At 32.7% G+C, this 12,698-nt stretch overlaps 2 protein-coding genes and 1 non-coding gene across 4 annotated transcripts; all 3 read right to left on the reverse strand.

The window, feature by feature from the left end:
* Positions 1-297: 297 nt before the first annotated feature.
* On the reverse strand, positions 298-7,036 carry LOC103837546 (WAT1-related protein At5g64700). Of its 2 annotated transcripts, XM_033279344.1 has the most exons (8): positions 4,625-7,036; positions 2,345-4,587; positions 2,180-2,242; positions 1,711-1,827; positions 1,369-1,615; positions 994-1,152; positions 754-905; positions 298-668 (listed from the first exon to the last, which is right to left on the reverse strand). In XM_033279344.1, the coding sequence occupies exons 2-8, from the start codon at positions 2,521-2,523 to the stop codon at positions 521-523; spliced, it is 1,065 nt and encodes a 354-aa protein (XP_033135235.1). In that variant the 5' UTR covers positions 2,524-4,587; positions 4,625-7,036; the 3' UTR covers positions 298-520. The 2 variants fall into 2 exon arrangements, with proteins under 2 accessions (XP_033135235.1, XP_009112152.1); XM_009113904.3 differs by having other exon boundaries at positions 2,345-7,036.
* A 2,233-nt stretch (positions 7,037-9,269) lies between these two features.
* Positions 9,270-12,202, reverse strand: LOC103837548 (egg cell-secreted protein 1.5). Its single transcript, XM_033278726.1, has one exon. It carries the CDS (start codon positions 10,460-10,462, stop codon positions 9,992-9,994), a length of 471 nt encoding a protein of 156 aa, XP_033134617.1. The 5' UTR covers positions 10,463-12,202; the 3' UTR covers positions 9,270-9,991.
* TRNAH-GUG lies at positions 11,330-11,401 on the reverse strand. Its single transcript has one exon. It is a non-coding gene; the product is annotated as a tRNA-His (tRNA).
* Positions 12,203-12,698: the final 496 nt, after the last annotated feature.

Genomic DNA, 12,698 nt, shown 5'->3' on the forward strand with positions numbered 1-12,698 from the left:
TTATAAAACTCCATAAACAAACTGTCATAACATGTTGTTAATAATATGTTTACGGAAAGAGAGAAAGATAAGTACTGGAAGATGTAAGAACTAAGAAGTAACGATAAAGGAATTCAATTACAAATTTTAAAACCACAATTATCATTGCTTTGATTAGTAATAAATTAATAATCAAAGTGCAATCCATTGGACATTCCATATTACTATTATAATATTCAGTGCTATATATACTCAAAAGGAAAACTTGCAAATTGTCAGAAACTTTTCGTTTCATACCAAAAAAGGTTTATGCCCCAATATTTTAACATATTGTAACTTTATTCTCTTTTTTTGCGGGAAAACAAAGCCTATGGAAAGTTAAAGAACCACCCTAAGAAAACATATGCTACAATCTGATACAGGTAGAAGTAGTTAAGTGGGACAAATACTTAAAGCAAATTTATCTGGACTCTATTATATGAATGATGATTAACACATATATATAATAAGCATAATGTATAATACAAACTAAGACATTTATTCAGCTAATGACAACCTTCACTTCATTGCAAACATCACTGTTTTCTTTATGTGGATCAGTCTTCTGATCACCAATGTTCTTCAGCTCTCGACTTTTCCCCCACAGCACACAGTAGAGTCCTATAATCAGTAATAATCCACCTAGAATACTACAAAGACAATAAATATATAAGTTAATTTATTGAAGAAATATTATATACAGTATTTGAAGAAAAAATAATGAGATTGTAGAACCTTCCAAGCCTGATGATCTCGCAAAGTAGAATCCCTGATGAGAGTAGAGTGAAGAGTAAAGACAAAGGAGTGAACATTGATAAGAAAACAGGTCCCCTCTTCTCTATAACCCATGATTGCAAATAATATGCTACGCCTGTTACAATGAATCCCTGCAATATATGTCATATATATAATAACTATTAGTAATTATATTATGGAACATAAAATTGTGGTAAAATGAAAGAGTCATCTACTTACACAGTAGATGACTGCAACGAGTCGTAGGTTCCAACCAAGCTTCCATGCTGAGATATCTCTCTCGAATGCAATAGCGATGACGAAAGATTGGATGGAACTCAATAGACAATGAAGAGTAGTGAAGTATAGCTTCGAAGGGTAAACTTTTAACACACGACCCTGTTTGAATTTTATGTAGCAAAAACAAAAAAGTTAAAATAGCAAAAAGTATCACAATTATTCAATCAGCATAGTAGATAAACAAACGATTTAATCCAACCAACTTTGAAATTTATAATAAACATCACAAAAGATTGCTACTTCACGTATTACTAAATTTAGTACTAATTAATAAATTAAAAATATTATAATGTATGTAGCAATTTGATTAGGTACCTGCAAAACGAGCCAAAGACCCCATAAAATGTTGGAGGTGATCATGAGAACACATCCTTTGAGCCAAGAGGTGGAACCACCGGAGACATGGCCGGGAATATTCCGGTGATGATACAGATGAGGGCATATAGGTAATTTCAATACTGGACCTTTGTAAAGGGCTAAGGTAATTACCCCTCCCATGCACACAGTTATCCCCACAAGCTTCGCTGTTCCTTGTATGGTCTTAATCTTAAGCGTCTCCATTCTTCAATTATAGACACAATAAATAAATACATCACTAAAAACTATGTGATGACAAGAAGAGAGGCAAGAAGTATGCATTGTAATTAGTATATATACCCAAGAAACAGAGCCAAGAAGAATGTGATTGCCGGAAGGGAAGCTGTTGTGGAAGCGGCCAAAGTTGCCGAAGTGTATGATAATGCGATTCCGTTTAAGTCCAAGCTCAATGTCACACTGAAAACCCATCAGAGATTATGTTTAACTGATAATTAGAAGATAGTACTGTTTAACAAAGTCATTCGCATTTGTTAGTACAATTAATTTATAGTAAAATATTGATAACAAATTAATTTGTAAATAGTTGTATTAGATTCTAACAAAAGAAAACATATCTTCATTATCAAGAATCGGATTCATAATATGACATATTTTCCTGTTTATATTGTATAACATCTAAATATAAAATATGATCCTTAATGAAAAATAGATCTTTTGAGTTTTTACTTTAAATAGAAAAAATATTTTAACATATAAACGCAAACAAACAAAAAACATTCAAAGAAAACGAATCCTAAAACGTACTTACCCAAATAAGGAGAGCATGAAGATTTTGATGAAGGTAACAAATGAAAGAGGTGGAGCACTTTTCCTAAAGAAAAAAAAAGAAGAGCATACTTTTTATATATTTTGTAAGGATATTGTACATACTTATCTGTCTAAAAATATATTATTGGTTTTCAGAAATATATACCGTTCGAAGAAGAAAGCGAGAGGAGCCAAGAAGATGGTAGCGAACGCTTGACGATAGAAAACGAAGACGAAAGTGTTCATTCCACCATTGAAGACAGCTTTAGAGATCAAAAACATGATTGCATATATGATTTGTATCATAGTCACTACCATGTATGGTTTCTTCGTCTCCATGTCCATCGATCGATAGACTGATGATTTTGGTTTTGTTTTGAGTTACTGGAGAGATCTATATATGTATGGATTACTCTCTGACTCTTTGTAATGTTCTTCTCTGAGTTAGAATAAGAAGCTAAGTGGGTATTTATATAAGCATGCACAATACTTGATGTTTTATGACGGTAGTATTCGAAAATAATGAAATAGATATTTCAAAGTACGTAGCTAATTAGAGTGGAGGAAGAGAAAGTTACTTTCGTGTCACTATCTCACGATACCAACCAAAATTATTTTTGATGTTGACTAAAGAAATTTCTGATAGATGTCCTCGTTCCGTCCACCTAGTAGATTTACTTTAGTGCATAGAGTGAATTTATAACACTGTAAAAATTCTAGTGAATTTATAACTAAGTTCAAGCGTTGGTCTACTGGTAATCGAATAGGTGCTAGGGAATTAGTTTAGTTAAGCTTTACTCACGATCTCTTGTGCTGAGTAAACTTCTTTGTCATTGTAAGCCTTTTTTATCTTTTTTTTGGGGGCTTGCTTTGACCCATGCTGTTAGCAAACCTTAGGTGCAGTAGCTTTTGTTCACTCAAATTCTAATGTATCTCTTGCATCATTATCCTTAATGAAATTCACATACTTATCAAAAAAAAAAAAACACTGTAAAAACATAGTTTTAGTAGAAACAAAATTTGGGTAATGAAATACATGTTAAAATGATTGTAAAAACTAATTTTATCAAGACAGATATGGGCATTATATTTTTCTTGAAAAATAACGTTAATGAAGGAACGAGTTCTTAATCAAGAATGTACAATGGTATGACATAACCAAGAAGATTAGAAACCGGTTCAGATGATTGCTGATTGAACCGGAAGGTTACATGTGCTCAGCACGTGAGTGCAAGAGGAGTGTTAAAACGACGCAGTATGGGTCGTTAGATTTCTTCTTTATCTTGTTGTTGATTCTTGAGCTGTGATATACAGCGAGAGAAAGAAAATCATTGTACACGAGAGCTCGAGTTCGAGCTGAGATCTTAGTGAAGCTGCTGACCATCCCAGTTCTGGTAAACATAGCAGCCCTTCCACATCGGAAGGGTCGGGTAAAACAATTCTTTTGTGTTTTTACTTGTTCAAACACAAGAGAGATTCTTTTAGAGAGAGTGAGTGAGATTAGCACAAATCGATCAAAGATCCGTACAGTTAAACTGATTAGACAACTCAGTGAAGTCAAAAATTATGTTCATTCGTTATGCAATCGTGTACGAAAATGCTTAATGAGTCCGTAATATTCCATTTAATGTCACACTATTCGAAACATTTACTCCTGCATCTAGCTAGCTTTAAACCTTTATTGGTTTATACTTTATACTTAAACTAATGCACTTGGCTATTTGGGATATAATTTATCAGTTAGAGCTTTGTCAATTAACTATTGCTTTCCTGTGTTTACTAGCGATTTTATAGGCTCAATCAGGATCCATAACAAAGACGCCTAAAAATAAGTTGTCCCTTCGGTGTTATCCAATAAAAGACTGTCCAGAAATAAGTTAATGATATTATAATGCATAAAGATATGCAATCAGTTTTAAAGAAACCATAAAAGTCAAAAAAATAAAAGGACCAATGTGATTAAAGTGTGTGATGACCCATAGCCATTAGCATGTGGTTTAAACGTATACGCTACAAAGTAGATGATTGTAAACCGCGGACGTCAACGTTATCACGAGTTTTGGCCATGCAAAAATAATATAATCCGTATAGCTTCTTTTTTTTTTTGTTAAGAAATATAATCCGTATAGCTAGTATCGCCACTATTATAAAGTTAGCTTTTCACCTGTATGTCCCTCTTTTCAAATCACATTTTATCAATTTGGTATACACGTATAACATGTGTTCGGATCGTCGAAACCAACATAATAAACCTGAAACTGTTTTGTTTATTTAGAAATACATGGATTTTTCTGTGCAAACAGAAATACATGGACTTTTTTTAACTACTTGTGTCTAATCAATCAATGATTGATTGATTTTATTTGTATGATACAAAACTTATAATTAGAACAACCTACGAAACAAAACCTCGCACCAGCCCTTTTTTCAAAAAAAAAAAAAAAACCTCGCACCGCCCTTTCCTTGGAGCGTCACCGTCGAGAAGCGAGGTAAACATGTCATACTGAGTACTGTATACTGATAGCCATTAACGCTATGATTTGATGATAAATTATGCAAATTATGAGAAGGATGCATTCAAGGAATATACGCATCTCCAATCATTTTCTTCCTCAATTTTTAAAGTGAACCTTCCGTCTAAAAAGAAAAAAAAAAGGACGACTAAAGAAGAGAAAGCAAAACATATCATGGTCTGGTCAAGAAAAGAGCTATCGTTGTCGTCAATGAAAGAAAGAAAACTAGCTTCACAAATTTTAAACGTTGCAATAAATGTATACGGCACCGGCTTTGAAGTTACAAGAAAGTACTGACTTTAATCCCAAAAATACAAACTACAAAGTACTGATAGCTAGTACAGAAATATCACGTGTTTGTAAGAGACCAATTCGTTCGACACAAACCAGTTGTAGATAAGTGAATCCGATGTGCTACACACAAAAAAAAGATAAGTGAATCCGACACAACAAAAAAACTCGTTGGTTCTACTTCTACCATTATTGGGCTTAATACACAAAGGCTCATATTGAATCGTTTGTCATGCGATCTGCGCGTGAGCAAAATTATTTTCTTTTAACACCGGTTTATTTCAATACTAGTGATCAGTCCCGTACTACGTACGGGTAAAGATTTTCATATCAAAATTAGAATGTATTAAAATTATTTTTTGGTGTATATTGTGCCTTATGAAACTTGAATACTTATACTTAGTTAGATCGATATATTTTAAGATAATGTAGAATTCTAGATCCAGTGAGGTAACTGGTGAGATCTTTCACACAATTTATGTCCTGATATACTGCTATTGTAATTCTAGATTCAGGGAATTTTGTTTTTAAGAGAATCTACAAATCTGATAACAAAATATGTACGTAACGATTAAAAAAGTTAACAAATAACATCACCACATTTTCTATAAAACTATATGCACAAAAAAGGATTACCAACCTCATCAGATTACGTCTTCATATAGATAGTAGACATGAGGGTTTCTCGTTGGACGTTGCCCTTATTACATGAGTGTTTTTAACATCCCATTTACTGCCTTCTAATTATCATCGCTTTTTTTTCTTGTGGGACGTCTCATGTCTCTTAAGGGCCTTCTACGGTTGTATGTATGCTTTAACGCGAGTCTCTCTTACAGTCTCCTTCCCTAAAATATCATCATCACACAAAAAAAAAAGCACATTTCAGCAAAGAAAATTTTGATTTAATCTATTTTCAAAATGCTATTGACTTATTTTCTTCACAGCTTATCTTTTTCATGATGCATTATGTAGCTTTTGCCTGTATCTATAAAAGTAAGAACAAAAAAAGAAAACTATAAACAGATTAGAAGAGAAAATTGTCTATTAAGAAAAATCAAATGACATAAATTATAATTTGAGCAAGAACAGTTTAGGCTTTTAGAATTACGAACCTGGACTTTAACGTTCATTTGGAAACTTTGGCGTACGTTCCTCGTATCCAATCCACAACAAATGTGATTCCCCCAAGTCTTTGAAAGGATTTTTTCGAAGACTATTGTTATGCAACTTTTCGCCAATGGAAGTTTTCGATCTATCTGGTTGGGATTTGAAATTTTTACCACACTTTGAAGAGAGTTAGGTGCCAAGCAATTACAAATAATATTGGAATATTACAGTTTCCAGAATAATAAGTGAGTTAAATCTTCTGTAGAAAGAAAGAAAAACTGCTCCAAAAATCGTGAGGACATGGGAGTAGTGGAAAAATATCAGGGATTTTTTGTATAGGAAAAATAGAAAATATTAATAGACAAATATACAAAATTATTTTTTGATTTATCTGTATTTGCATTTTTTAATTTGTAAAATAAATTCCACATGTCAGAATTTTATTGGTGAGATGACTTGTGCTTTAGTATATAAGGGATTACATACTCCTTCAGTTTCTAAAAGATTCATATTATTGATAAAAATTTTGTTTCAAAAATATACATATTTTATATTTTCAATGTAATTTTTGTTAACTAGTAATGAGAAATTCTGAAGTTCAAGAACATTACTTGCATTTTTTTAAAATCTTATTTGTTTAAAAATATAGGAAATATAAAATTACAAAAAGTATACATTTATACTTAAGTTTTAATATGTTTTTATTAAAAAGTATGGAAATTCTAAAACATGAATCTTTTAAGAACGGAGGAAGTATTATACAAATATATTATAGATGATTTTGAAACCGACAATTTTATCCAACTTATCAAATCAAAGATTCACGTTTGATTGCACTTATATCTAAACCATTTTATGAATAATTATTTATGACTGTTTTACTTGCACAATGTTACAATGTTGAAGATTTTTGTAAGTTTTTTATTCATTATTCTATATAATTGTTAATAGTCACTAGAAATGTTTTCCGCGCTTCGCGCGGATTGTGTCTTATAAATTTATTTTATTTATAATATTATTTATCAATTTTTTCTTTTACATTAACTTCTTGTTTTTCTAATGTTAGTTTTTCTTAATTTAAATTTATATGTTTATAATTTTTAATTTTTCTTTGTAGATGGAGAATTATATTTTTTATTGATGGTTTTTTGTATGTGACATAAACTTTTTGAAATTTTAAAATAATGTTATATATAGTACGATTAACACATTAAAGAAGAAAAATATATTCAGACACATTTTACACATGTTTTATATGTATTATTTTAAACATTATATATGTATATATTTTAAGTTTGAAACATGTAAATGTTTTCTAAAACTAAATACTTGTTCTGAGTTTATATAACTTATCGAAAGTTTTATCTCTTTTTAAATTCAAATCACAGAAAAAATATCAAAAAATCAGTATAGATGGGTTTTTTGGGCTTTTAAATCAACACTGAAAAATACATAGGGAGTTTTGCGACGGAGTTGGAGAGGATAGAGATGTTACAGGTATGCTTCCCGGACTTCAGCATCATTCATGTTCCACGAACGCGAAACCAGATTTCAGACTTTTTAGCTAAGACTGCAAGATCTTTCCATAGGGAGTTACTTTTTATTGGTTGTTCTATTCCGGTCTGGTTACCTAGACCACCTCAAATCTGAGTAATAGAATAGCCTTTCGATGTCAAAAAAAAAAAAAAATCAACACTGAAAAATTACATGAATCAGATAACAACAGTTTTATAAACAACTGGATAAAATTTGACTGAGCCAAAGATTCTCACACAATATGTTCTTTCTTTTTCAAATTGCAAAGAGCCTATAGGCACAAGAAAAAAATCATAATTTTTGTTTTCATTTATATAACATTTTTTCTCCTTTACACGGAGTTTATTACACTGCTATAAACAATGGAGAACTCTATTCATATAAGATTCACATCTATGCATTTTGACAAAGAAGAATTTTAGCCATCTTTAGTTTCGGAATGGCCCAACTTCAGACATATACACTATATTTTCTCTATGATTTAAATCTTACAATTTTAATATATGTGCAGATTTCCATGTGAAAAAGCACGCACACCATCTATCATTCAACATATTACTTTTTTCAAAGTAAACACTATAATCGTCGTTTGGTTAGCTCCACAAACTAATCTCTTTGGATCAGTTTACTAAAAAATATGGATATTAATGTCAGAAAAGAATATAAACACTATCAACAACAAATATTGGCACAAAACTATTTGGTTCAAGGAACATATTCCACGTAATGCGTTATATCATGGCTGGCTTTGCGGAGAAGACTGCCAACTAAGGATCGCTTGAGGCATTGGGGGTTAAATGTCTCAGGAACGTGTGTCCTTTGTAATCTTGAAATAGAGACTCACCATCATCTCTTCTTTGAGTGCTCTTTCTCTCGCTTGATATGGGAGCCTTTTGCTGCTGAAGTTTGGATTTCTCCTTCGGCTGATCTACACTCTGTTGCAGCCTGGATCAATCAACCTCGCGTCAACACAGATGCGCATACTACTCTAGTCATCAAGCTCTACTTTCAGTCAGCCATCTACCTGCTATGGAAAGAGCGTAATGCTCATGTGTTCACAACTGTCTCCTCACCTTCATCAGTCATCCTTGCCTTTCTCGACCGTATGATGTGTGACCGTCTCCTCTCTTACCTGGAAAGTTTTTCTTTCTCCTCTTCTCTACTTCTTTTTATCTTTCTTGTATAAGACTTCCTTAAAACTTTTTTTACCTTGAGTTGTTGTTGGTTGTTTTTGTTTCTTTGCTGTAATAAGTTGTTTAAAAACAACAGTGTAACCTTTCAGAAAATGATAATCTTAACATCTTACCAAAAAAAAAACAACAAATATTGACTTATTTATGTGAATATATATTTTATTTTAAATCATTATAGTGGACGAAGAAAGTACCATAATTTGTACAATAAATTTTCTTAGATTCACCTCATCATACTCACCATTTTACCATTTTAATTACATAATTTTACATGAGCTTCTTCACCCTCCCCGGTTATTTTCTCTTTATTTATAACTACAATATAAAGTTATAAACTATATATATTATAAATTAATAATTTATTTATCCTTAAAAACTAACAATTAAAAATAGAACATAATTCAATATAGATATATGATTCTATTAATAAATTAGTAGTTACAAATTTGAAATTTCTAGAAATATCAAAAGTTCTATGTTAGTTAATTATCTTCTAAATTACATCTATTTCTAATTCTTTTTGGATGAGAATATTTTGGCTGAGCTGGATAGTCCCAAAAGCCTTGAATTTAGTCCCTTTTATATAGTAGGATTATATGTACGTATAAGCGTAGATGAACCCTCGGCTTTCACAAGTGAGTAAGGGGTTTAATCTGGCTTTATCTCAATTTCTCTCTTCTTCCTTTTGCCCAGCTCCTAAGTAGCTGAAACCCTCTTTGTTCAGCTCATTTTGCCATTACAATCACACATTAAACGTTTTCTTGTTTAACTCATTTCTTGAATTAAACACGGAATTTGGTGATTAGTTCTATGTAAAAACCAGTAGAAATGGCCAAAGTGTGGTTTGTGTGGAAGTGAAACGTTGTCGCTCTACACGCAAATCATCAACAATTTTTTAGTTGTTGCATTGAGAAATCAAGCTTGTGTTCACACGTTACTTCTCAATCCTTCGCGTTGACTGTTGAGTTTCAATGAACTTTTTAATTCGTTTATTTATTCAAACTCAAACTAGAAAATGTTGTGTATGTTTGGCATATAGAGAAGTATACAAAACATTATTCCATTTTTTCGTACTGTTTTTTTTTATGGTTTTGAACGTCTAATATTAAGAACACCGGAAAGGTAATCTTTATTAACTTTAAACATAAGAAAGAAAAGAAACCATATAATTATCTAATCAAGTCCCGGGTACGTAATTTCAACCGGAGACAAAGCCAGAGCTTCCGGCGCTGGAGACGGTGACGGTGAAAATACCAGCTTCTCCGCCTCAAAATCACAATACTCTCTAAGCATATTCCCTTCCATAGTCGTAAGCCCTAGAGAAGTAAACATAACGGACCAACACTCCTTCCCTATCAACCCAATGGCTCCACAACAATCTTTATCAATACCACCGGTTACACCCGGTTCAGCCGTACCGTTACGGCTCATGAAGAACTTGACGATCTCGTCGGTGCAAGACTTGAGCTCTAACGCCGCGTTCCAACAATCAACTAGGTTTCCGGAGCCGGAATGCTCAGCAGCTACCGTCATGGTTTGCATGTTCCTTGCCTCAGCCACGGTGATGATGTGGACAGTCGATAAGAGATACGAAAGTGTTAGAAATGTGAGAAGAGAACGCTTTGAAGTAGTGTTTGGGGACATTGCTTTAGTTATGTGTGTGTTGGGATGAATAAGCAAGTTGTGTGATCTAGTGATTATATAGTGGAAAGAAAATGAGGGAGATGAGAAGTTTTGCGTTCGTTTAGTTTTTGTACTAACTATCACAAGAGATCTTGGTTAATTAATTAATTAATTAGCACTAATCTATCGTTATGCACCTCTCTATCTTTATACATATCCGTTACGGACAATAATAGCAATTATGTAAGAAGATTAGAGATTCATAAATACACATCGTCATTATTTGTTAGTGATTTGTGTAAAAATTTAGCAGTGTTAGATTATGCATGCATTATGAATTTATTAATGAAGAACCAAAACCTATTGAGCTTTATTAAGCCCATCAATAGCAAATAATTTTTTAAGCCTATGTTTAGTGTAAGCCCATTCCATGGTAGCTTAACATTAAGCTTCAAGTGAGAAAAAAAAAGAGATGAGCGCGACCGCGGAGTTTCGGGCAAAGGAGGCAAACGTGTTTAAAGGCCAGAAGTAGTTGTTCTAGCGGCAAGTTTTAACGGCGACGGAAACTACGCTCTTACTGTCTCACATGCTTCAAGGATCGAACCAGCCGCCACTGTTTGTTGCATGTTTCTCTGTTCTTTATTTTTTTTACCGTTAGGGGCGTACTTATCGAATTATAACTATACGCGGTTTGTGGAGTGAAATGTTTTCTTCATTTTACTTGTATCCAAAGAAAGTGTTTTCGGCTTGAATAATTCCAAAAGCCTAGTCTTTAAAAGGGAAGGCTGTTTTAAAAGGATGGATACATTCGCAGAAAGCCCATTTATGAAGCCCCTTTTGTCAAGTTATGAAGCCATTTATGAAAAAAATTATGAAAAAGGAAAAGTTTGTGGCTGCTGGGATTCGAGCCCAGGTCTCCACGGCCACAACGTGGAATTCTCACCACTAAACTACAGCCACTTTGGTGTTAACTATTCCAATCTTCAAATCTTCGTTATATTAGACGTAACTTTGTGATATAATAGCCCATTAGTTTTTTTTTTCTGAATGAAATATAGCCCATTAGGTTGAACTTGGAATCAAGTAAAAAGCCATCGTTGCTAAAAGAAAACTATTTTCCGCTGCTTTTCTTCTAATCTCCCAAATTGTAAATCAAGATTCTATTCTTCTTCCAATTATTCTCACGTTGAAAAAGACAAGGAAACATGAAATTCTGACTTTTGATTTATTAAATGTTGTATAAACTTCTGAGAGAGAATCAATCACATAGCTGGAAAATATGGGGTATTAAGTGAAGACGAACATGCCAATGACATATTAAGACCAATCTTTTGCATGTGTTATTTCACATTGTTTATCTCTATATATCTTACCCGCCGCCCATATTTTTCCTTTTTCAATACAAAGACAGATTCAACTTCATTATTAATAAAAGTTTAAAAAAACTTCACTATTAATAACAAATAATACTTTCCTTCAACTAACGATATCTTAAAAAATTCTTACACCTCATCACTAGAATATTACAATACCTTTTAGGTACAAAAAGTCAAAACTTCTTACCCGAAAGCTCCAAACAATCTATCTAGTTTGGTTCTGAATTTGTAGTCGGGAAAAAATGGTCCGAACCCGGTCAGGCAACGTACGGTTACATAATTGTTCTCTAACGACCCAATAGTTTCGCGAGTGTGATTCAAGAACTGTACTCAGAGATATAACTGGTGATGAGCTGTATTAAACGCAAAGACCTTTACGTGACCGCTGCCCGTAAAAGTCTCAGAACACTGCCCGAAATCTGAGAGATGAGTTCCTTTGGGCATCTCCAACCCATACTTATTTTTTCCTCTATAATTCCCACAAAAATAGAGTAACTCTATTATAGAGTAAGTTTTGCTCCAATGGTTTACTCTATAATAGAGTTACTCTATTATAGAAGAGAAAATAGAGGGATTTCACTTTTTCACTCTATATTTGGAGTGAAAAAATGAAATCCCTCTATTTTCCCCTCTATAATAGAGTAACTCTATTATAGAGTAAACCATTGGAGCAAAACTTACTCTATAATAGAGTTACTCTATTTTTGTGGGAATTATAGAGGAAAAAATAGGTATGGGTTGGAGATGGTCTTAGAGCATCTCCAAGGAGACTCTATTTTTTTCTCTATAATTTACACTAAAATAAAGTAACTCTATTATAGAGTTGAATTTGCTCCAATGGTTCACTCTATAATAGAGTTACTCTATAGTAGAGTGAAATA

The sequence above is a fragment of the Brassica rapa genome, chromosome A09, assembly GCF_000309985.2.
Source record: "Brassica rapa cultivar Chiifu-401-42 chromosome A09, CAAS_Brap_v3.01, whole genome shotgun sequence".
In the NCBI taxonomy this organism is placed as follows: domain Eukaryota; kingdom Viridiplantae; phylum Streptophyta; class Magnoliopsida; order Brassicales; family Brassicaceae; genus Brassica; species Brassica rapa.

Excerpts from the sequence above, each read along its gene's own strand:
- LOC103837548 (XM_033278726.1), bottom strand. The coding sequence starts at position 10,462 with ATGTCCCCAAACACTACTTCAAAGCGTTCTCTTCTCACATTTCTAACA.
- LOC103837546 (XM_033279344.1), bottom strand. The coding sequence starts at position 2,523 with ATGGACATGGAGACGAAGAAACCATACATGGTAGTGACTATGATACAA. Across the intron at positions 1,616-1,710 it reads TTCTTGGCTCTGTTTCTTGG|AATGGAGACGCTTAAGATTA; the intron begins GTATATATACTA and ends CTATAATTGAAG. Across the intron at positions 1,153-1,368 it reads GTCTTTGGCTCGTTTTGCAG|GGTCGTGTGTTAAAAGTTTA; the intron begins GTACCTAATCAA and ends AAATTCAAACAG.